Here is a 25022-nt window from a genome sequence, read left to right as displayed (position 1 = left end):
TTTTTGTCCACACTGATAACAAAATACATAAATTTGAAAGTTTAAAAACGTATTTTAAGAGAGATTTTACGTTTTGGGAGAAACACTCTTTGTTGAGAGAAAATGTTTTCACACTTTTTTATTATTTTTGCTATTGGTATGAAAACTTTTTCTCTCAAACACATTTTTTTCCTCTCATAAAATGTTTTTTTGCTATCAGTGTGATAACTTTTTCTATCAAACGTTTGTTTTTCTCTCGGATCATTTATTTTCTCGCATGTAATAAAGAAACAATTCTTCTTCCCTACACTTGACGGTCAAAAAGTTGTAAATCAGACATTGTGGATAAACAGACAATGAAACTATAAAGTTGGGTATCCTATTTTGAAATAAATGAAATGACAACATATAACATAATGCTTTTTTCACATCTTAATGGACAAAAAGAAGCCAATAATAATTGGAAATCGTGGTTTGTAGGCACCTTGCATATATCAATCCATACTAACATATTTTAACATTACTACATGTTATACCCAATCGTATAATCATATACATCAGTTTTGGTAGGAGTGACTTGATACCCTGCTTTATCAACAAAACACTGTTATGCAAACGGGAGTGCATTTCGACTAGTTTGAGCCTCATAGCTCCCCATACTCCGAGAGACACGTGATCGGAAAAAGTTATAAATAGAGGTGGTGCATTCAATTGTTTCTTTGACGGGCAGAGTGAGGAATGATATGGCGTCGACAAGCCGGTGCGTAGCAACTTTAACCAAATATAACCTCTTTTCCTTCTTAATGTGTGGCTCTCAAAAAGTAGCAAATCTTGTAGAAAAGTTACAGCGTTGACATAATGAGAGACGCTAGTGCTAGACCAAAAATATTACGTTTTACAGTTAACGTTAGGTGTAACGTTAAGATGTATTGTGCTAACGACTACTTAGCTAGCTAGCTAGCTAGCTAACGATAGCTGGTTGACGTTAGATAGTACCAGAAGCCACTGTTTACAGATATTTGTGTCGCCTTTACATTCTCTCTCCGTTGTGATGGCACTCAATAGTTTTTTTTAAATTGTCACGTTAACGTTACTTCGCATCCTAGTCTTGTAGACTTTCCGCCACTTAACGTTAAATGTTTTGCGGTTAACAACAGATACAGCTAACGTCACCTAGCTAGCTAGTGTAGTATGAATCTGAAACTTAATGCTAAAATATTTACTTGGTGTCATGGACGTCAGCGGTGTATGAGTAATTTGTAGACACACAAATGTTTGTTTTTTGTGCAGCTTGTGTACATATAGCCTTCATGTACGGAAGCCTATTTCTGCCAATGTGATTAGAAAAAAAATTAATATAAATATAAAATAATCACTTATCTCAAAACAATTACTTTTAAAATAATTTGAGACTTTTCAAAATAATGAGTAAGTATCTCAACATAATGAGTTAATATCTGAAAAGAACGACTTAGTATTACAAAACAATGACTCAGTACATTTTGAGATAGTATCTCATTGTTTTGATTTTGTGATACTATCTCATTACTTTCAGCACATTTATCTTTATTTCAAGAAATCATGTTATTGTGTCATAATTACTTACAGGATATGTTTTTATCACACTAGCCTTTCATACATATTTCATTGTAAACGGGTTGTTCATATATATTTTCTAGTCTCTCAACGACTACTCAAAGCGCAGAAACCATTCACACACATTCACACACTGTGGCTGTACAAGGTGCCCCCTGCTCATCAGATAAACACTCACACACATTTGCAACTCAGGATTCAGTGTCTTACCCAAGGACACTTCGATATGCAGGGACTGCAGGGATCGAACCCACCTTCCAATCGGCAGGCAACCGTTTACCACTGAGCCACAGCCGCCCGATGCGCAACCTCATTCAACTGAAGCTTCGTTGAAGTTTGTACACGTGTTAAAAAACACTGGGAAATGTTTAGTGTATTAGAATGTAAATGCAAAGACATGGTATGCCCCTGTTTTGACCCAATTCGATCATTCAAGAATCTCAAAGGTCTTTTGTAAGATTCTTTGGTTGTTCACTAGAAAAATAGAAAGAAGCAAAAGTAATTATCGTTACTAATCACATACGTCATTGTCGCCAAGCCTGTAGCATCCTACATGTATTTATTTTGTAATACAGCATTTTTATCAATAACGTACCAACCATTAAACTTTTTAAAATACTTAATATTCATGAGGGCCAACGTCAGCCAGCTCTATTCATAAAGTTTCCTATTGTGGTGCCAATCACTTACCGGTAGTTTGTTAGTCAGTTAACTAAATTAGCGTTATAACATTGTCTAATCTTTCTGTTTATTGTGTTTTTCTCTGAGGTTGGAACTGGGAATGACACGAGTTAACGCGCTCAGGGAGTCCATGCATATGCGCTATTATATCAAGATTATACCTGAGATACTTAGTCGGTTAATCAATTAGCCTATTGACAGATCATTAGTTAGAAACTATTTTGATAATTTTAGTTACTTTTACGTTAAAATTCCAAATGTTCTCTTAAGCCAGCTTCATAAATGTGAGGATTTTGGGTTTATAACTGTAGATTTAATATTTTGGGCTTTTGAAGGTGTCACTTTATGTTCTGAGAAACTGTGATAAGCATTTCTTTCACTATTTTTTGACTTTTCACCAACCAACAAAAAGAAAATAATTTACAATTTGTAGTATTTGTACTTTGTTTGGACCAATGTTTGGCAATTTTGTTTGGCTCTTTAAATAAAAAAAGAATTGATCACAAAAAAGAGAAAATAAGTTACCCCTTATTAATGAGAATAATTGTCAGTTGTGGTCCTGATTTAGACTCTGACTACCTGCTGCTGTTACGCGCCGCCTCCGGGTTGTCTGATGTTGTTTATCATGGATTAATACCACTATGATAAGGTTTTGTTCTGTTTCACAAGCCAGGTTAGGATCACTTTTGGGCTTCGGCCTGCGTATTTCTTTTTCTTCTTCTTTCTTAGCTTTTATTTTCATTTTGTATTAATTTAACATTTCCCCTTACGAGGGATATTTTACAAGTCATACTCTGCTAGCAGTTTGAATGCAGCTCCTGTTGATGAATCTTTGACCTCATCGTGAACTCAGTCTCTCTACCCCACGCCATATTCTTCTGTCTTCATTTTCTCCCTTTCCCATCTCTTTCTGGCCTTTTGAGCCGCTTAATGACGTAACTGTTGTTGTGGTTTTGTAGCGGAGATGCCCTGGCCCTTCCTAGAGTTCAGTGTCCCAACCACCCTGAGGCCATACTGGTGGAGGACTACAGAGCAGGGGACATGATTTGCCCTGAATGCGGCCTTGTAGTAGGTCAGTATAAACACTACAAACACGTGCACTTTGGCTTTTGAACCATAGCGATTTCTGTGTCATAACACATGCTTCCTTTCATTTGGTTTTATTTGTTTGTTAAGATTTTCTTTTAAGATTATTTTTGGAGCATTTCTTTTTTAATTGCTAGGACAGTTCAGAATCGGCTTTATTGGCCAGGTTTGCGCAAACCAGAAATTTGATTCTGCTTAATCTTTGCTCTCAAAGTAAAACACTCACTTATCACAAGAATAAAAACAGAAAGGACAGTAAGAAATATAAAAATATATACTGTTAGGAATGCAGTATAACAATATAGACCTACAGCGCAGGGCCGCAGGACGGATTCAAACCCTGGGCCGCTGCGGTAAGGACTGAGCCTTGGTCCGCTCTACCAGGGGAGTTACCAGGGCACCCCCGTTTGGTTCTTTTTATTTACTTGACTCAGTTGAACTCTTATCATGGTCCGATAGTCAAAGTCGTCAGGACACACAAAGGTTTCTCAGCACACGTCTCCCTGAAGCTGCTTGCTTGGTTTTTAGGGCACCGTATTTAAAATAATTTGGCATGGGAACACTGGCTGAGTTGACGGACTACACAAAGACACAGTTTCCAAATCTTGAAGACTGAAAGACAAAGCTGTGGGGAACATGTCTCTCCTCTAACGAGCCCCCTGAGCACAGACCAGGTCAGACGGGAGACGAGAGACGTCAGCTGCTCTCTGATGCAAGACCCCAAGTCCCTGCTCCCTTAGCTTTGGCTGTTTAAAAAGATGAATGTCAATTTACCCCGACATGTTAGAAAGACTTATGTATGGTTACAAAAACAACATAATAGGATTAAAATATCAGAAAGCGCATCCTCGACCCTACTACACAGTTCCAAGAACATACAGTCATCATAATAAGCAACATGCTGTGCCTTTCTCACACCTTTTATCCTTTGTACATCTCCAATTTTATGCAATTGAATGACTGAATCATAGATCCTATTTCGTTATGTATTTCTGCCTCCCAACATACGCTGATAGGAAAACAACTACAGAGATGGAAGGGATATGTGTAATATGTTTGAACTCGATTCCAAATACAGCATTGTAGTAAAACTCCAAAAGGGCTGGTACAAAAGCATTTAGGACATTATTTACAGTATTTGAGTCTCGGAAGACACATTTGCATGAGGGAATTGCTCTGAATATGGCACCATCTTCTAATGGATTATTCCAGAGGGATGTTTTTCTACAGCCAGACAGTGAGTGCATTTGACTCGTGTTCCCTCGCTGTTTGCATGTGCAGGTGATTCACAGAACATTTATGAAATCTGTCACGTTAAACTACCATCTGACCCATTTTCAAAATGGACTCTTTTATGTTGTCTCTTCAACGAAGAAAGAAAAAGAAACCTGTTGTAAGCAACAGGTGCAGCCGTCAATGCAAAAGGTTGAAAAGCAACTAACAACAAGAAGAAAAACTCTCCATCAGAAACCTTCTACTAACTCAACATTGAAACATGCTGACATAGTAGTCGTGATGCACAAACACCAATTTAAGCTTGTTACAATGAACGTCTAGCCAGTTGTTGTTCTTGTACCATTTTTATAACTATATCTAATTTTAATTAAAAAATGTCCTCAGGTGACCGCGTAATCGACGTAGGGTCAGAGTGGAGGACGTTCTCCAATGAGAAAGCCCTCAAAGATCCATCCCGAGTGGGAGACGCCCAGAACCCGCTGCTCAATGGGGGCGACCTGACCACCATGATCAGCAAGGTGAGTTTGGGTCAAACAATAATCCAGAAACATCTGCGTCAACGTGTGCTGCCCCGGAGTACCGGCAACCACGGCAAACCCTCAAACGTATCTTGAAATACGACTTCAGTGAATTTAACTGATAAACGTCCACCGTGTCCACCTCAGGGAACTGGCGCCGCTAGCTTTGATGAATTCGGCAACTCCAAGTACCAGAACCGGCGGACCATGAGCAGCTCGGACCGGGCCATGCTCAACGCCTTCAAAGAAATCAGCACCATGGCAGATCGCATTAACCTGCCAAGGAACATCATAGTAAGTATCAAAGATTTGGAAAGATTATCCCAAACCAGGTGTAGCCAAGCAGTCAAACACAGAGAGGCAAACATAGCTGAAACACTATAAAGGGCCATGTCACAACACACACACACACGCACACACACACACGAGAGCAGAGAGAAATGAAACGTAGTGAGGAAAGGAAGGGAAATTGAACAAAACTTTATGTATGAATTATGTCATGTAATTTCTTTGGTTTATCATTGAAGTGGGAACTAAACTGCAGACATGTTGACGTGTGTGTATCTGGTATAAGGGGATGTGTAAGGTCTGCAGTTTGATTCCTTTAGCTCGAGACGTTGCCTCAATAATGTACATGCGGATGAAAATACATGTTATTTCAGTAAAACAACATTGGCTGCTTAACTGAAAAAAATCCTGTTTAAAAAACAAAACAAAAAAAACGAGCTTTCTGTAAATCCTGTTTTGCTCTGCAGGACAGAACCAACAACTTATTCAAGCAGGTTTATGAACAGAAGAGTCTGAAGGGGCGAGCCAACGACGCCATCGCTTCGGCCTGTCTATACATCGCCTGCAGACAAGAAGGTGTACCAAGAACATTTAAAGGTTGGAACCCGTTTATTTTCTTGATGAAAATTGTTAAATTGTCTTGAATTGCCTTATACGATTTAACGGGAGGAATGGTAAATGGCCCCAAATCAAAACTAATTGTGTTACTTTGAAAAATATGCTAACAAGTCCTTTGCTGACAAAAACCTTTAGGAGACGTAGGGATGCTCAATTATAGAAATAAATAATGATCACGAATATTTTGGTCAATATTGAAATCATTACCTTTGGATATAATGATAGTGTCCAGGGTATAATCTTTTAGTGTCCTTTATCTCACAGAAGAAAGGTTTGGATCAGCTGTCAAATATCACACACAATGTTACACAGCTAATTAACAATTCCAGATACATAACACGATATTTAATCAGATGTCACACTTTCACTCACTATGACCAGTACTAGTCTACTGCCATTACCAAATGTGCCAAAATATGAGCAATAACGTCTCTCAGTGGGATTACTTACTATTTAGCTGCCAGCACATAGACAGTCCCTTAGAATAACGTTGTGTGAAACGGGTGATTTAACGTCCCTGCTAATTTCACATCCAGTTTAACAAGTAAACTAAATGCTGAGGGAACACTACCATATTTTCTCCTGAGGGTTTTGAGTGGTAGGCCTATGCACCCCCACTAAGCTGGGAAAGAGTAAGGGACTACTGCGTGTCGGGGGAATACAACGTCTACTGCGGGGGGGGGGGCAGAGGGACCGCAGGGTTAGCGAACGTTAACTGTTCCCAGACAGTGGAGTTGGTTTTCCATTTTTTGCTCACCAAACGCAAAATAAGAGTGTTCTGTTAAAACAGAAGATGCCAAAATAATGTTTTTTCCCGATAATACTATTTTGGTGATCGCTGGGAGCCAAAATTGAAATTGAAATTCAATTAATTGCACAGAGTTGTCTCTTTAAATTGATATATGGTGGCTAAAACAAATACACCATCTTGACTGTTTTTTTTTATTTATTTATCCTATTTTTTTTAAATAGGATAAGAAATTGTTTGCTAAATTATGGTTAAATAAAAAAAAGAAACATTTTCGAGAACAGAAAGAATGTGTGGATATATGATGGTTGTACTAATATTATCATAAATTTGAAATTTGCTTTTCCTGAAAAACACACCAACGTGTTTCTCAAAGGGATTTAATCTGTGGTGTAATGTGCCAATAACTAAAGGCCATTTATCTCTGGTTGCTATGATCTCAAATAGGGAACCATCCTATTTATAGAAGTAAGAGATTACAGTTAGTGAACTTTGTCTTCTGTAATCTCTGGAGGTCCCAGCAGAGAGTCAACAGAGAAACAGAAATAGCTGAAAAGAGAAACATGTCTTTGACGTCACTGCCTCTACCTCCACAGAGATCTGCGCCGTCTCCCGGATCTCCAAGAAGGAAATAGGCCGGTGCTTCAAGCTGATCCTGAAGGCGCTGGAGACCAGCGTTGACCTCATCACCACCGGAGACTTCATGTCTCGCTTCTGCTCGAACCTGGGCTTGCCCAAACAGGTGCAGATGGCGGCCACCTTCATCGCCAGGAAGGCTGTGGAGCTGGACCTGGTCCCCGGCAGGAGCCCCATCTCAGTGGCTGCAGCAGCCATCTACATGGCCTCCCAGGCCTCTGCAGAGAAGAAGACACAGAAGGGTGAGTGGTAATGCCGTCAAGACCAGATACATCTTACTGATAGGTTTTTTCTCCCGTATAAATGAGTTATATTTACATATACTGGTAGTAGAGGTCCTCTTAGGCCAAGATTTCTGACCTGCAAAAAATATTACCTAACCTGGCGTGAATAAATTACAGACCCAGCAGTCAATGAACATTCAAACTTAACTGAAGCAACAGCGCATGTATAGACAGCAGAATCCCTGTCAAATAATCCAAGCTTTAAGGTGTCTGTTCTAGTGTTGGGTTATATACCCATAAACCACTGCTCGTGTAACCACACATTACAGTTTGTGAGATTCTCATGTGTGCTGAATCCACTATCTCCGTTGGTGATATTAAAGCAATTAGATAAATGTAGTGGAGTACATGGTTAAGTGCATAGTACTTATAGTTGGCCACTGAGAGTATGAATGGGTAAAGCTGAGACAGTCGGCATCACGTCTTAATGGTCTGATAAAATTGCCTCTCGTCAGTCGTTCGCCCTTGCGGAACAGTGTTGTCCCTCTAGCTCGGGATGTGATTTTGTGTAATTTTATGTCCGTTTGTTTTGCATTTTCAAAGCTACAGAAAAATGCCGTAGCTTGGGTCTAACATCGTCTCTGATGCTCCCACAGAAATCGGGGATATTGCCGGTGTCGCGGATGTTACGATCAGACAGTCGTACCGACTTATCTACCCGCGCGCTGCAGAACTCTTCCCTTCAGACTTCAAATTCGACACGCCTGTCGACAAGCTGCCCCAACTGTGAAGACGACGCTCCCTAAACAGCGACGATATGTTTCTGCTGTACTTAGAGGATTGTATACTTTCTTTAAAATCATATTTGTGTTGGATTTGGAAGATTTCTCTTGTCCCTCCTAAGACTTGTAGCCTTTTCTCAAGGCACCCTCACAGGAATAAAATGGACACATTCCAGTGCTTAAACAAACATCTTGCAGACTGTACTCACAGTATTTCTATTGAGTGTATATACTGTATCATGTATGTATGTCCAAGTGGGAAATGTAATTGATGCTTGCAATTTTAGGCTGGTTTCATACTGTATACATAAACCTTGTTTTTGTAGTAAAATGACCTGGTTCTATTTTGTTAGGTTGAATTGTAAGAAGTAATTTAAAAACAAAACAAAACTCATTAAAGCATGGTAATCAGCTCATGGTTTGAATAACATTAAACATTTGTTTTCATAAAATCTATTTTTCTACTCCATTCATTTAGATTTAATGTCTTTAAACAAACTCCACAGCTTCTTTCTGAGCACTTAAAATTGGTTTCCAGGGTAACAGGTGAAATAAAAAAACCAGAGTAAACCATTAGGGTTCATGTATTCAATGTCAGGGATAGAAATAAAAACAAAGCCACTATTACAAATGTTTAATGTGTGCATTCATGATGGGCAACAACTGCAGAAATGCCTGTATTTTTACACCGGGGTGATCTGCAACAGTTGGGACTTGAGTGCTGGTGTACCATCCATAAAGTTTTTGTCTGTTCTGGCAACAACATGCACAGGCAAGGAATAAAAAACAACTTTGTACAATCTATTTTCATCATTAAGAAAGGTAGATAATTAAAAACTATTGATAAAATTAGTGCTTTCAGCTTAATTGTGTACATACAGTATGTATATATAATATACCCTGCCCTCCCCTGTAGTGATTTCATATCAACAGGTCTCCAACATTTGAGTCAGTTTATATAGAACATGCAAATTGACAGTCACGAGCTGGGTCCACTGTTCCAGAATGTAACTGATCACAGAACAGTGTGAGAAGCATTTAAAGGTCGTTTTGACAAACACCTGAAGTAAGTTTCAGGTTCCCAGATCAAACCAGTTCAGTACTTGTTTTATGGATTAACATCTTTTTTTTTTTTTTTTTTTTTAAATCTGTCAGTCCATCAATCAGGTTTGAGGTTTTTAACCGTGAGGAGTTGTTAGTCTGCTGCTTCAAGGGGGACAGGATGAATTTGGTTTCTGTAGCTTTGAACTGTGCGATTCATTAGTGTTTTCACTTTGACTGAGGTAACCAGGAAAATGATGTCAGGTTCACCACAAACAGCTGTTCACTGAGCAAGAAAAAAAAAAAAAAAATCAAAATGATCTCAGCTCTGAAAACATAATTTAATGTTTGATCTTATTGCTCCAAAAGATACTACTGTTAAATCCCCAGACGGGGGATAAATTCTGGGTGGGGAAAGTGAAAGAGCAGTGCTTGTCCCTCCCTCACCACCACTGAGGTGCCCTTGAGCAAGGCCCTTCCCCAACTCCAGTGGAGCTGCTGAGTGGCCAGCAGATCAGACTGTGGTTGGGCTGGCCAGCTTCCAGGTCTGAACGTCAAACTGTGTGAGTGTGACAGGTCGTCATTGCAAATGAGAATTTGTCCTCAGTCGACTTACCTGGATAAATAAAGGTTTAAAAAAAAAAAAAAAAGGCAGAACTTTGATCTTTAGAACAGAGTTCAGCTGAATATCTACAAAGCCACTAGATGGCACCAGATAAAAGATTAGACTTTTTTTGTATTTTGCATAAATCCTTTGGGCCAGAAGGCATTTTTACAATGTTGGCTTCCAAATAAAACTAAGTGATGGTAGTTAATTTAACAGCTTATGTAGCATGTACACTGGATGGTCTGAGGTTTGATATTAGAGTAATATAATTATCATTATTAATTACGTGTGTTGTTGAATGTAGACATGGAATCAAAGTGAGAAAAGATCCTGGTCTGTGTAGTGTGAAGAGTTCAAGTCAAGAAGCAGCAGCAGTAGTAGTCAGGATGTTGGTTGGAGTTGACGCTCAGTGATAATGCTTTGAGCACTTCAAATTCACTAAACCCCTGGCAGAAATGTCAAACTTTACAATGAGATAAAATGTCCTTAGGCTACGGCGAGGGCTTTGCCAATAAAAGGAAAAAAGAAAGACAATAAAATATACGACTGAATATAATCTGTACAGATGGGGGGGGGGGGGGGGGGGGGGGGGGGGGGGGGGACTGAAGACAGTGACACTGAATAACATGATTGGGATGTTGGCGTCTTCTCAGAGTTCACATGAAAAACATTCTCAGTGGTCAGACAATGGACACGGCGACGACGTGCGCAGGAGGACAAAGCACCCCTCCTTCACTCTCTAACAACAGAGTTTCTTTGTTTTCTTTTTCTTAAAAAAAAAAAAAAAATGAACGTTCTTCATGTGGATTAAAAACTAAGTGGGGGTCCACGGGAGACTTCTGGACTTTCTTCTCAATGGCACAGAGTTTTGCCCGAAGGCGCTCGTTGCTCCTCCTCAACATTTTGGGCAAGGAAGAGGAAAGTTTTAAAAATTGATGTGAGCTACAGTCAACGCTGTGTTGGTTGGTTCACAGTGTGTGTGTGTGTGTGTGTGTGTGGCCATAGGGCTGGACTAAGCTAACACCAGTCGGCGATGTAATCAAAGTCAGAGAACATGTTCTGCTCATCGGAGTTCAGCGCTCGCGGTTCCCGAGGCGGGGTTAAGATCGGAGCCTCGGAGGTAAATTCATCGTCGAAGTTGCTCACATCATTGGCGCCCTGAATAGTCGGCACGAATGGCGGCTTCACCTTCTTAGCCAACAGTCCGTTCCAATCCATGTTCTGCCAAGAAACCGAGAGGGGGACGTTAGCGTGGGTGGAGGTTCCTTTATTTCAATATGATGGCGCAAATTGTGTCGTTGTTCCTTACCCTGAAGAATAGATGTTTCTTAACTTCCTCTGCGTCCCTTTCTCCTGCTCCCAGTCGTCGTTCTGGACTCCTCCTCAGAAGCTGAGTTCAAGGAGAAGCAGAACATTCAGTAAATATTAAACTGGTACACTACCAGGGGACTGACACTAGTCATTTAACGGGTGATTAATACACAATGAGGGTTTGTCAGGAGGGGGATTGAATTCAATCCCGTAAGACTGATTCCTTCCTTCCCAGTCTATCTTTACACACCCTCCTCATGATGGAGATGGCCTCGGTGGAGAGGAACCGTGGGTAGCGCACTTCGTCGTTGACGATGCTGTCAAACACCTCCTCCTCATCGTCACCGGGGAAGGGCGACTGAAGAGAGACGTGCCAAGGGGGAAAAGATGGAGACGTGACAACTGCTGCTGAATATGTGAGTCACTGACATTTAGCATGACGATTTGCAACGACGTACAAGCACCAATGTTTGGGAAGGTTCAGTAAACCTGATCATGGGTCAGTAATCATACTAAAACACCACGAGGGGAAAAACACTCACCTCCCCAACCAGCATCTCAAAGATGAGGACGCCCAGTCCCCACCAGTCCACAGCTCGAGTGTACGACGTTTCGGTCAGCACCTCAGGAGCTAGAAACTCTGGCGTGCCACAAAACGTGCTGGTGCGGTCCCTGAAACCCATTCCTGAAAGGACCACAGGGACCGATCAACAAAAAGACCAGTGCTCCTAAAACTATCACTAAATCATGCTTTTAATAAGTGTAAAGGTTAAAGTATAATGTGGTTACTCCATCTTACCTTCTTTGCAAAGCCCAAAGTCAGCGATCTTAACATAGCCCTCTGTATCCAGCAGCAGGTTATCCAGCTTCAAATCTCTAATAATAAAAAAAAAAGACAGCTGTTTGAAGACTTCCTGCTCCTGACAGATGTGGGACTAAACTGAATGAAGTGCTGAACTGCTTACCTGTACACAATCTTATGGTCATGTAAGAACTGTAATCCCAATACGACGCAGGCGGCATAAAATCTGCAGGGGAGAAACCACCCAGTACGTCAGTAACAGACGGGAATGACACAACAAAGGGCCGCAGGATCGGAATCAAACCCGCAGCCGCTGTGGTGAGGACCAACCCTTTGCTGAGCGCACGCTCAACCAGGTGGGCAAACCAGGTGGGCTAACCAGGTGGGCTAACCAGGCGCCCCAAAAAACTTGAATCTAGAAAATGAATATAATGCTACAGCCTGCAAATGATGAAGGCCCCCATTAGCCAATCAGAAACAAGACAAATGATCAGCTGAGAGAACCGGGAAATCTAACTGGCCCTCGTAAACAAGTGACCGACAGGGAGAGTGTACGGTCAGGTTGAGTCACTCACATGGCCCGGGGCTCGGAGAAAACATCAGCGTGGATGTGCATCATCAGGTCGCCTCCCGCCGCGTACTCCATCACAAAACACACGTGCTCCTGCGTCTGGAAACATGCAAACAGGTTGACCAGGAACGGGTGGCGGACGCTGTTCACCGCTTCGAAAATCCTCTTCTCGCACATCAGACTGGTAGAGAGAGGAGGAAACCGTGTGAGTCAGAGCAGCACAGGACTGGTATTTCTACTCATCCACATCAACACCCAACTACTCCTCTAGAGGAACAAAAGGGAGAAGATTTCCATGTCTACCTGTCCACCTCATCGCGAGCCACAATGTCTCCTTTCTTCAGCGCTTTGATAGCAAACATCTCTCCGGTGCTTTTATATTCTGCCAACAACACCTGAGGATGGGAGGCAGAGGAGAGAGACACTTCAGCTTTGTTCTGTCGGACTGGAGCTGAAACAATTAGTCAACGGACAGAAAATGGAGCTGCAGCTGAAGCCGCTTTCTCATATCAACTCCGGACAACATCTGACGAATCAGGAAAAGGGAAAGAAAAGAAAGGACCTAAAGAGAGAGGGAAGGGAGTCAGTGGAGCAAAAGAAAGAACACAAAAGTTTAAAAAATGAGAGTTGCTCAGGGAGAAGACGAGATAACAGACATTGAAGAGGAAACTTCGGTGGCCAAAAGTAATCCCATCCCGCGGCTATTTCCCACCGGTAGGTATCCCGCAACTTTAAAACGGTGTTCTATGAGTTTGGAGTCGGACAGATGAATTATTTTTTATCCACGACCGACCTGTATGGAGCCGTGTATAAGTCTCAGTGCGCACTACATTGTTGTGAATCTATTTGGGTGTGCTTTCTCATAATAATAAAAATAATATTATAAGATTCTTTTTGGGGGATTTTCCCTTTATTATAGTGACAGAGGATTGACTTGAAAGGGGGACTGAGATGGATGACAAACTCGGGCCGATGCAGGAATCTTACGCTCCTACTGGGTGAGCTACAGACTACCACATAACTTTTATATTTTACATCAACGATAGACCGATCTTATCGGCCGGCCGATATATCACGCCGATATTTACGTTTTTACGCAGCTGCTGCAATGCCCGATGGTTTTTTCCCGGAACTGTTTACAGACAGGCGTCCACAGGCAGCTCTGTGTTGCTGGAGTTCACATGCAGACCGTGTGCTGCCCCACCCCCCCCCCCACCACCACTAGCACACTTATTTCAGTGGCTAGTTTGCAGGTTTACTGTTCTGTTAAATTATTAAAAAATTATTTTGAAATTGAACACTACAGCAGGCTACATGACCAATGTTTTCAATAAAAAAAAATTTGCACAAAGCAAGTCGATCTACTATTCCATGTTGATAAGAGTATTAAATGAGAAAAAAAAAAAATGGGACATAAAGAAATAAAACGGACATTTAGAATAGAAAACACATATATAACAGTTTTAATTATAGAAAATATAATTAAAACTGTGCGATTAATTGAGAGTTTGCGATGACAATGCGATTAATCGCAATTAAATATTTTAATCATTTGACAGCACTACTTAATATATTTGGGTTTTGGAATGTTTCATCACTACTTTCTGGCAGTTTTTAGACTTAACAGTTAAGCAAGAAAAATTAGAGACAGACTTAACTGATAATGAGAATCAGTTGCAGGAGGTTGGCCGATCAAATGAAACATACCTTTCCAAAGTGACCCCGTCCAAGGACTGCTACACATTTGAAGTCTTGGAGACTGAAGTGGAACTGCTCTTCATCCCTGAAAAAATGATCAGTGTTTCCATTAGTCTCTATTATGAACTAAATGTAGAGACAGCTGCAGAAAGCTAGTGGGTTTGAACACTCAACCAGCCGGTGACTGACAATGTGTTTTGATTTTTTGCAACACAAAAGATTTAAAGCCAGGGGGCAGTGTTCACACCCGTGCTACTTTATTCCAGCTCCACTGAATACTTGCATGTCAGAATAGTTTAAACTGGACAGAAGATGTCCAGAACTTGAGCAGTGAAAGCAATAAAAGGTGGCGGCTTCTCAGCGAAATGTGACCGCAAATCATGTTAGTCTTCCAGTGCCCCTGCACCAAGTTAATATCAAGATATGTAGATTGAACCGGAACACAAATAAGGCGAGTCGCTGGCTCTCCTACCTTATCTCTGTGTCTTTCTGGATGGCAATGAGCTCCAGGTCCGGATGCTGCATCTCCTGCTCCACCGCTCGGTCCAGGTCTGGCTTCACCGCCATGCTGTTCCTCTTGTTTAAGAAATCGAACGAGGCGAGTGCGTCCTGCAGAGAGGAAATGCAAAGCAGTGCAAAGTGAATAAAAATAGGCAAAAAGGGGTTTATGTCAGCTAGGAATGATTAGGGATGTGTCATGGCCATCTGTTGTGTCTTAATAATAATAGTGTGATACATACAAATAAACTTTGATAATCACTACATAAGATCTCCATGACTGTACTAATTTCAGGGACACAGGCATAATGGAGACCCAATCAAATCAAATATATTAACTATATAGTTTAGTCAATCAAATCCTGTGACTGTGACTCGACGAACTACTTCTTTGCTTTTCTTTTGGTTATGGATAGGTCAGTCTTGCATTGCCAGACCCTCCTCCACAGCGCTGTGGCTAGGCCACACAGCATTCCGGGATGGGAGAAAAATGTGCTGTGGTTTATTGGCTTTTCTTTAAACCAATCACATTCATCTTGGGCGGTGCTAAGTACCGGACAGAGCCACGGTGCCGCTGCAAAATAGCTCCGGGAAGGAATTGGTTTTGGTGCGTAACGTGTGTACGTTCAAAAGTAGTTTTAGTCGTGCAACAGAAAACTCAGACTGGACAGATAGTCTAGCAAGCTGTCTGGATTAACCTGCAGAGGTCTGAGGAGCAGTTAACCATAGTCCTCAGAAATCCACCAGAGTTTAGAACGCCAACACAAAGGAAGCCCAAGGCAACAGATGTCCGGCCTAAATGAGTGAAATCTGGCAGAAGTTTTGTCGGCAAACGGAGCAATCCCAGAAGTGGAACGTCGAGGATATAGACTATGGATAGCCTGACTGATGATCACAGGTTCCAAACATAATGGGGTGAACGTAGGTTAATACATGGGAAAGATATTTTTTATTTTTAGTTGTAGGTTTTATTACAGCCATGTGGCTGACACAGAACGTTTCAGTAGAAGAGTGGTCAAAAAAAGTTTGGTTTAGCTCGCTCTAACCCGGGTTAGACACCATTTTATATATATATATGTGTGTGTGTGAGATTACGATTTTGGGGGGTGTCTTTTGGTAAACTGACTGGATGCTCTCCTGCCCAGCTGTCCGAACTTCCCGGGGCTCGCGTGAAAACAGACCTGGCGCTTATCTTTAGCAGAGCGTAGAGCGGCTTTACGCACGCTTCTGGGACACGCTGTGAGCAGATGGTGGATTGCTAGCATTAACTTGAATGTTGTGAATGCTCACGGCGCTTCCAGAATGGAGTGCAGACGTGCATGGTGGGAAATAGGGTCCATATGAACTGATTTTAAGAATGACTCTCACATCAATCATCGGGGCATAATTGCCAGATCCCTGTACCTGTACTTCCTCCTTGTCGGGAATCTTGTCCTGCACCAGTGGTTCTCGGATGTCATCGGCTGCTGGGTAATGTTTGGGCCCTGGGGTGGGCTCTTTGTCAAAGTCCAGCTTGGTCACCAGCGGGTCACTGTGTATGGGCAGAGGAACACGAGTATGAATTGTTGATTGCTTTGGAATATCCTGAGTCCATGTACTGTAAGTGTGAGTATATGTGTGTGTGTGTGTGTGTGTGTGAGAGAGAGAGAGCGAGTACCTGCTGGGTGTGGGTGACCCAGGCAGGCTGCTGGGCCCAGTCTCCACCGCCTGCGGGCTGAAGGAGTTGGTGCTGACGGTGGGTATGGCTCTTCTCACCAGGCGGCCCCAGGTGGCGATGTTGATGTTCATCTGAGGGGCTCGCAGGAAGGTTTTACCTGGTTTCCAAGAGACAAACCAGACCAAGAGCAAGGAGGTGAAGACGTGTGTAAAAAAGGACGGTGCGAAACGGTCAGACGGGAAAAACAAGGAAAATAATCTCAAGTCAACTCTATTTATAGAGCGCCTTTCATGAAAACATGCAGCCCAAAGAAGAAATGAAAATAAAACAAAAGATGAAAAAAGTCAAAATTAAGCAAGACTAAAAATCAAAACATGTCAACAATAAAAATTATATATTATACATATATATATACATACATATACATATACATACATATACATACATACATATACATATATACATATATATACATACATACATATACATATATACATATATATATACATACATACATATACATATACATATATATATACATACATACATATATATATACATATATATATACATACATACATATATATATACATATATATATACATACATATATTTATTTGGATTTAACATTGCTCCAAATTAAAAACCTGATTTTAAATGTAAGTCTTTATTTTCCTCCTTTTTTTTTTTTAAATACAGAGAGAGCTTTCCATTTTAATATCTGCAGGCAGTGAGTTCCCCAGTTTACGGGCTAAAAAAACAGAATGCACTCTCACCAGCACTGTCATGGGACACATAACGAACATTTAAAAGAAAGAAGTGGATGACCTTAGGGATCTGGCTGGAACATGAAATCAGAAGATGTCTGATGTATTAAAGCGCGAGGTCATTAAACGATTCATAATGAAGTAAAAGAACTTTCAAATCTATTCTAAAAGACCCAGATGGCCAGTGCAGTGCCTTCGGCAGTGGAGTGATGTGATCCATTGTCCTTGTTTTAGTTAAGACTCTGGCCGCAGCATTCTGAACTAGCTGTAGTTTCCTTATAGGCTTTTGGGCAATCTAGTAAAAAGGGAATTGCAATAGTCCAAGCGATAATAAATGGTAATAAAAGCGTGGCAATATTCTTGAGGTGAAAAAAATGATATTTTAAGGACCTGTTAAAATGGGAATTAAAACGTACAGACCACCAAGTATTAAGTGCAGTTTTACTCTTTCTGCTCTCCTTTTCTTTAGCCACCTAGCAACTGATGAATACTGTATTTAACAAATCCAAGAACCAGAATATTAAAGTGCCCATATTATGCTCATTTTCGGGTTCACAACTGTACTTAGAGGTTGTACAAGAATAGCTTAATGTGGATTCATTTTCACAAAAACACTATATTTCTGTTGTACTGGTCATTGCGGCAGCTCCTCTTTTCACCCTGTGCGTCGAGCATTCTGTCTTAGTTACAGAGTAAAGAATCTCACCTCTGTCCAATCTTTGGGCTTTTTTACTTTGTAAACCTATAAAGTGCACAAAAAGATATATAACACAATAGAGGAAAGGGAAGAAGCCAAAAAGCATAATATGAGCACTTTAACATTGTTAGAAATATTACCCAAGCCTGTTTTACCATATGTATTGTAGGTCTCTGTGATGCCTGTCTGAGTTTTAGAATCGTACACCTTGAAGAAGTGGCCGGTAATGGTGACTCACCTTGCTGCTTTGAGAAAATCTTCTTTTGTCTTTGGAGCTTTGGTCGTCTCTCAATGACGGGATTGAAAAATGTTACCTGAACAAGAGACGTGAACATTTATACATAATAAATAAATATACGGCATAACAGAAAAAACAGCTGGTCCAAGGAAAGGCTTTCACACATTACAGGATGTACTGAAACAAAAGGAAAAAATAGCAACAGACATTTCTGTTGGTCTACAGGCTTTTCTCGGTTAACAGGAGCTGTTTTAATGGGTCTCATGCACGATGAGATCTATGAACAAATCTTCTCTTGGTTTTGTTTATTTTTATTTGATTGGAACCCATTGAATTCTGGGATTCCCCAGCATTTTCCTATGTTTGCTCTTCTCTTAGGAAAGAGAACATAGTTAGTTGAGGTGGCCGAGAGCAATAACCAAGACAAGAAAAAAATCTTCTTCTTTTCACAATCCACAAATTGTTTGTCCAACACAAGGAAAGTTTTAAATTTGAAGAAAAAAAACAAATATCATGAGATCAAATTTAGACAGTTATATATATAAAAAATAACATTCATTGCATATAGTTTATACATTTTTTTGTGTATGTTTTTAAATATTGTAATATTGTTATGTAATTTATCACATCAGGGTCACGCATTCACACAGTTCATATATATACTCATGTGACAGGGTTTTGTGTGTGTTTTATTGATATACATTTTTGATTCATCTTTAATAGAGCATGCGCCCCATGTTGGCTGAGCCCTGCGGCGGCCCAGGTTTGAATCCGGCCTGCAACCTATTGCAGCGTGTCAACCCCCGTCTCTCCCCCTTTCATGTGAATCCACTGTCTCTATGATAAAAGGGAAAGCCCCAAAAAATCTTTAACCTTTCAAAAAGAAAAAAAGTTATTTAATGCATTGATTTCAACACTGCTGAGGTTCTACTTCTTCTACTGCCTCTCTTTTTTTCAAGATTATTGTTTGGGCCGTTCTGCCTTTACAGACAGCTGTAGACAGGAAAGGGGGGAATGAGAGATAGGATGACGTGCTGCAGAGGACCAAGCTTGAGGTGGCATGAGTGTTTGCACACAGCACAACACCTAGCCTTATACAGTGTTTAGGTGGCGTGGCCAAGCTTATAAACAATTATGATCAAGTGGGATTCATCATTTGGCACACAAGGTAAAGAGCAGATTTGGATAGGGAAAAAAATCAACAGAAAATATAAGAGAAATTTAAGAGAATGGTGCTGCACGAGGCCCAATGTGCTACATCAATGGTTTGTGTACCTCAGCAAACAGCATCCCCTGTGGCTCTAGGTACAGACACATCCCGTGACGCTGGTTGTCCAGGAAGTCCTCCAGTCGCAGGAACTTGACAGCACAGAGCGAACGCCAGTCACGCCAGTACACCGAGATCTCCAGCTCACGAGACTACAGGCCAGAGACAGACACACACACACACACACACCAGACAGATATCAAACACACCGACTGCGTTGCTCAATCTCAACAGTGAGTCAACAGCACAGATATAGGCCAAAGGTAGGAGAAAGAGAGTGTGTGTGTGTGTGTGTGTGTGTGTGTGTGTGTGTGTGTGTGTGTGTGTTACCCGGTCCAGCTCCAATGTAAACTTCTGGTCCCAGGACTGGTTACTGACCGACCTCCAGCTTGTTTGGCCGACTACCGTGTTGTCCAGCTTCAACACTGCGCTGATCTCATCTGAGGAAACATACACACACACGTTATTTATTAAGTACAGATGTAGTAACAAGGCCCTGATTGTGACTTAAATGCAGTTGGTATAACGGACAAGGTGTTTTCTCTCGGCAGTCTTACACGTCTATTACGGTCCAACCGTGATTTATTTTTTATGAAAGTTGATGTAATCGCAGAACTTCTTTTCACCAATACTGACTTATTACTAGACTGTGTACGAGGTCAGATCTACTTACTGGAGAGCTCCTCGCTCTTTGTCAGGTTCCGGGAGCTCACACCGCGATTTCGGTTTGCTCGGCTAATGAAGGATGAGCGCGTCTCGCTGGGGCTCCAACCAGGCAGCGGGACAGATGCAGCTTTGGAACGACCAGGGACATTCTCCAGAAGGTCCTGACAGCCCATGAGCCTGACGTCTAACGTGCCTGGAAGGGAGGTGGGAAGATACATATCAATAGCTCACACCATTTGTCTTGTTGAAAGTTGTTCAGTTATCCTATTTTGCACACAATAGCTGATCCATGCATTTAAAAAACATTTGGAATACTACTAATACAACTAGTAACTGATTGACTGACTGATTGGTTTGTAGAGCGGCCCCCGGTCCTATTGTCTCTCTGGTGTCTGAGTTTTTTGGGGGGGCCCTTGGGGTTTTGAGGAGCAACAGCATTTATTCAAAGACAAACTGAAACCCACACTGTACATTTACACAACTTCACATGTAAACTGCTAATTTATTCTCTGCTCTGATTGCCAACAGCTGTCTGCTCCGAGTGCATCCACCGTTACTCTCTATCTCCCTCGTATTACAAGTGAGATCAGTTTTAAAACAGGGAGTGCAAATTTGCAAATACTCAACACTTTGCGTGGACCCCAGGTAAAACAGTTGTTACTTCAGAAACAACTAATGGGGATCCTAAATAAATAAATAAAATAAATGTACACACTGAGCACTGAGCTATTCCCTTCAGGAACTACGCTTCTCTTTTAACAACAATAGCCGGCCAGAACTTCCTGTATTTGGTATGAGTTACTTCTCCATAGCCAGTTTATTAGTTACAGTAGATGGGAGTCAGCACGTCCCCAGTTTGGCGAAGCAGGCAGCAAAACATATTTAAGCCACTATATATATATATATATATATATGCAAACACAAACACACGCACATAAAAAAAATACACCTTGTGTTTAGAGAAGGGCTGGGTGATAGAGAAAATCAAATATCACAATATTTTTGACCAAATACCTCAATATTGATACCGCAACAATATTGTGGTGTTGACTTTAGGTGCTTTTACAAAACATTTTTGATAATTAATCATCAATAATGTGGATATAAGGACTAAGTGGGTAAAGCCAAATAATACAACAATTACAACAGTCTGGTAAGTTCAGAAAACAACATCACTTGTCACTGTAATGCAGCCTTTAAAAGCAGGAAAAGACAACACTTATGTCATATTACAATATCCAAAGTCTAAGACAATATCTCGTCTCATATCACAATATCGATATAATATCGATATATTGCCCAGTTCTAGTTTAGAGTATGTTGCCATCAGACAGCCCTGCCCCTGTTTAAGTTTGCACGGTTCTATGCTCTTGTCAAAGCCACTACTCAATTGACAAAAACAGTGATAAATAAGTCACACAATAACATTAACTAACTAACTGATTGAGGCAGGGGGAGACCTGCAACTCTTGTGTGATGCGAGATACAATTATAGATTTTGTCAGTTGAGTCTGGTGGCTTTGACAAGAGCATAGAACGGCTGTAGTTCCCTCTCTGTAAACTTAAACAGAGCTGTCTGACGCCAAGGTTAAGCGGTCAAATAAATCTAAGTATAGCGTAAACTTAAACTGTTATTTTTTTAGCTTTGCCTTTTTTTAGGTGGCTGAAATATGATTAGTTGCTGCCCTCTTCCACAGCAGGACATTGCTTAGCTTCCGTGTCAGTACTCCTGCCTGCTTCTCCAAACTGTAGCTAATAAAATGACTAAAATCCAGACTATCCCTTTAACAGATCTGCCAAGTGAGTTGACTGTTTCTGTGTGACTGAAGGTACCCTATAAACTGGTGTACCATGCATCCAATAGGAATACTTACCAAAATAAACACGTGCCAAAGTTCCTAAACACACACTCAAGTAATTTCATTTTCATTCTTTGGTGGTGAAGAAGAGTAGGAAGATGTATCAGAGTGTAAATCATCTCAAATAGTCATTGGACTATCAATAACCATCACTGTGTTTTGTCCTGTTACCTGTGAGGGCAGCGGGCTTAGTCACGGTGCTGTACTGGTTCTGCGTGGAGATAATGCTGGATCGGGGACTGAGGACCGGTGACGCCAGCAGGGAAAGCTCTTCCACGATGCTGCTGCTGCGAGGGTGGTTTTTAGGCAACTCATTGAGGCGTTGCTCCAAGGAATATCGCAGGAGGTCAAGCTTTTGACTGGACTCATTAAAACGAGCCTGGGCCTGGAGACAAGGAGGAGGGAAGGTAATACAGAAGGAAACAAAGGAGGGTAGGAGGAAAGGAAATAGCAAAGGTGGATAGAGAGAAACACATCAATTACACCGACTATTTTACTTTAATAGAGCACATCAGCAAGGATCAGTTTCATTTAAAGCCCATTACACTGCATTGGGTCTAAAGTGATGCTCGTTTTAATTCACCATTGTACGCAGAAGATGTGAAATTCACATGATGGACATGAACTCGCACACACACACAAACACAAACATCTACCTCTGAATGAGCTTTCTTTTCTGTGACTTTTCCGGAGCCTAGGAGTTTCATGACGTTTTTGGCTCCCTCTGCCACAGCGGATTCTATCTTGGCGTGGTGACACAGCTCCTCCACCCGAAGGTCCAAAGGGCTGATGATAGGCTTGTCTGGTGGACAGGGTGGACATGATTCTTTCATTTAGACGCACTTGTACATGAGACCTTGTGTGCACTTATACAGGCAGTTCTTTTAAAAAAGGTCTCGCTGGCTTATTCTAAAAATCACACAGTGCAAGTGAAGGCTCACCCATCACATCGTTGTTCTCGAAGCTCAACTCGCTGGCCTGGCTGGCCTTCAGGATCTGCATCCTGATGAATTCTATCTTCGTCTTGCTGTCCTGAAGCATCTGCTGGGCAGTTGCTAGCAGCTTACGATCCTGTGAACACAATTAGAAATTAAACCACCACTGTTGTTGGGGAAACATCTCTATGTCATAACACTTTGATATACATTACTATGCATTCATGTTTGATTCAAAGGTTTTAATAGTGTTTTGTCTTCCAGGTAAAATAAATGGATGCCAGGACTTTTTGGATGACTCTAATTGCCAACCATCCTTCATCACCTATTGTGTTTTCTTGTTGTGAGCATGCAACACAAACAGTCAGGACGCCAGTTCATGCCCTTAATCGGAGCCTAAAAAGTGAGTGACCACATGGAAAATGTTGTTCATCAAAAAAGGCAACTGGAATTGCATCAAGTGTTACACACACACACACACACACACACACACACACACACACACACACACACACACACACACACACACACACACACACACACACACACACACACACACACACACACACACACACACACACACACACACACACACACACACACACAAAATTCCTCTGAAGTTTAATTCCTGGTTGTTTATGGCGCTGCGTGCAGGAAAGACCTCTGTCCAGGAGACATTTCCTCTCTGACATCAGGACAGGACTATTTCCAACTGAAAGGAGTCTCTGCCTGTCTGACGGGGGAAGGTCATACAGAAGCAACTTCCAGACACAGGAGGATAAAGTGGCAGTTTTCAGTGTTTTTACTGTACTCCAGCAACTCACTAAGGCTCTGCATGTGCCTCTGGTTTTCAAGCAATACTCACTTGAACATAAAGTCAAACAACATTTGTGTAAAAAAACATTAGACGTGACATTGACCCAAGTTAGACATCCCAAATATCTCAAAATGTAACACTGACCTTGTCTACAAATCTTTGTAAAATTGTTCTTGTTAATTTAAAACTGGTCACATATCAGATTCAGCACAAATTGCCATACATAGTTTTTGAGGGCATGATGCGGCTTTTATTACATTTGAACAGAGCCGCTAGCTGTTTCCTGTGTTTCCACTCTTTATGCTAAGCTAACTAGCTGTAGCGTCATATTTACCACATAGACATAAGCGTGGTATCAATGTTCTCATCTAACTCTCGCCAAGAAAGCAAACAAGCATATCACTCAAAGACTTCAAACTATAGAAATTAATCAATGTAGTCTCAAATTAGAGACTTGCTACTGAAACACTATACTAAACCGTCTGCTACAAAGTGGCTTCAGTTACTATTGATGGACCAAGAGCCACTCATCCTCACCTTGGCTCCTGGTGCTCCAACTGTTATCATTTCTGGTAACATACACACCCCGCTCACCTAAATGATAGTTTTCCTCACTCAGAGCATTAGAGGAGCCACAAAGAGCTTTGTGGACTTCTCATGTTTCCTCCTCTCCTACAGCGAAACTGGAAAAGCAAATCCAAAATGTATTTATCAACCACCTACAGACTGATTTTCAAATTGGGAATGAGCTGCTCTCGGCAGTTTCCATGCAATTATTTATATTATTCCATGCATTACCTTAACTTTAAAAAAAAGATTCTGGGTTATGATTATGTCCAGAAACCCTGATAAAGGTGACTTAAATAAATCAGTCTTGTGTCAGCTTCTGTTACTCCTCTTGGACTGCCAAAAAGATAATTTCAAAAATAATTAGGCAATTTTATCACTTGAGTCTTATTTTCCTAGTTTTGGTGGAATGTTGCTAGTAATCCCCTCATTGCATAGGAAAACGCAAGTAAGTAATTCAAAGTTGAAACAGGAAGTGGATTTGTAATCTGATGGATTTCTACCATTTTTACCACATTTTCTCCCCAAATTAATATTGTAATGTGTAGGTTTGTTAAAAACCTTTGTAATTGTCCAAGTGCTCGTGTTTTTTTTGGTGAATGTCTGCTTTTACACACTTGTCAGGCTGAGCT

At 41.1% G+C, this 25022-nt stretch overlaps 2 protein-coding genes across 3 annotated transcripts in view; one reads left to right on the top strand and one right to left on the bottom strand.

The window, feature by feature from the left end:
• Positions 1–633: 633 nt before the first annotated feature.
• gtf2b (general transcription factor IIB) lies at positions 634–8806 on the top strand. Its single transcript, XM_034887173.1, has 7 exons — positions 634–739; positions 3216–3328; positions 4963–5096; positions 5244–5390; positions 5852–5981; positions 7347–7628; positions 8267–8806. Exons 1-7 carry the CDS (start codon positions 723–725, stop codon positions 8398–8400), a joined length of 957 nt encoding a protein of 318 aa, XP_034743064.1. The 5' UTR covers positions 634–722; the 3' UTR covers positions 8401–8806.
• A 205-nt stretch (positions 8807–9011) lies between these two features.
• pkn2 (protein kinase N2) overlaps positions 9012–25022 on the bottom strand; it is a 31579-nt gene continuing 15568 nt past the window's right edge. For both annotated transcript variants that reach the window (XM_034887152.1, XM_034887151.1), the window contains exons 5-23: positions 23013–23142; positions 22728–22873; positions 22243–22456; positions 20220–20405; positions 19877–19986; positions 19555–19698; positions 18280–18355; positions 16578–16734; positions 16325–16451; positions 14895–15031; positions 14432–14507; positions 13028–13119; positions 12729–12905; positions 12317–12379; positions 12151–12227; positions 11894–12036; positions 11602–11709; positions 11350–11430; positions 9012–11261 (exon numbers count right to left, since the gene is read on the bottom strand). In XM_034887152.1, the coding sequence (XP_034743043.1) occupies positions 11058–11261; positions 11350–11430; positions 11602–11709; positions 11894–12036; positions 12151–12227; positions 12317–12379; positions 12729–12905; positions 13028–13119; positions 14432–14507; positions 14895–15031; positions 16325–16451; positions 16578–16734; positions 18280–18355; positions 19555–19698; positions 19877–19986; positions 20220–20405; positions 22243–22456; positions 22728–22873; positions 23013–23142 (2448 nt within the window). In that variant the 3' untranslated portion in view covers positions 9012–11057. The remainder of the gene's footprint in view (positions 11262–11349; positions 11431–11601; positions 11710–11893; positions 12037–12150; positions 12228–12316; positions 12380–12728; positions 12906–13027; positions 13120–14431; positions 14508–14894; positions 15032–16324; positions 16452–16577; positions 16735–18279; positions 18356–19554; positions 19699–19876; positions 19987–20219; positions 20406–22242; positions 22457–22727; positions 22874–23012; positions 23143–25022) is intronic.

The sequence above is a fragment of the Etheostoma cragini genome, chromosome 12 (assembly GCF_013103735.1).
Source record: "Etheostoma cragini isolate CJK2018 chromosome 12, CSU_Ecrag_1.0, whole genome shotgun sequence".
In the NCBI taxonomy this organism is placed as follows: Eukaryota; Metazoa; Chordata; class Actinopteri; order Perciformes; family Percidae; genus Etheostoma; species Etheostoma cragini.
The sequence above is the reverse complement of the archived record's forward strand: the minus strand, read 5'-3'. Positions and strand labels throughout refer to the sequence as shown.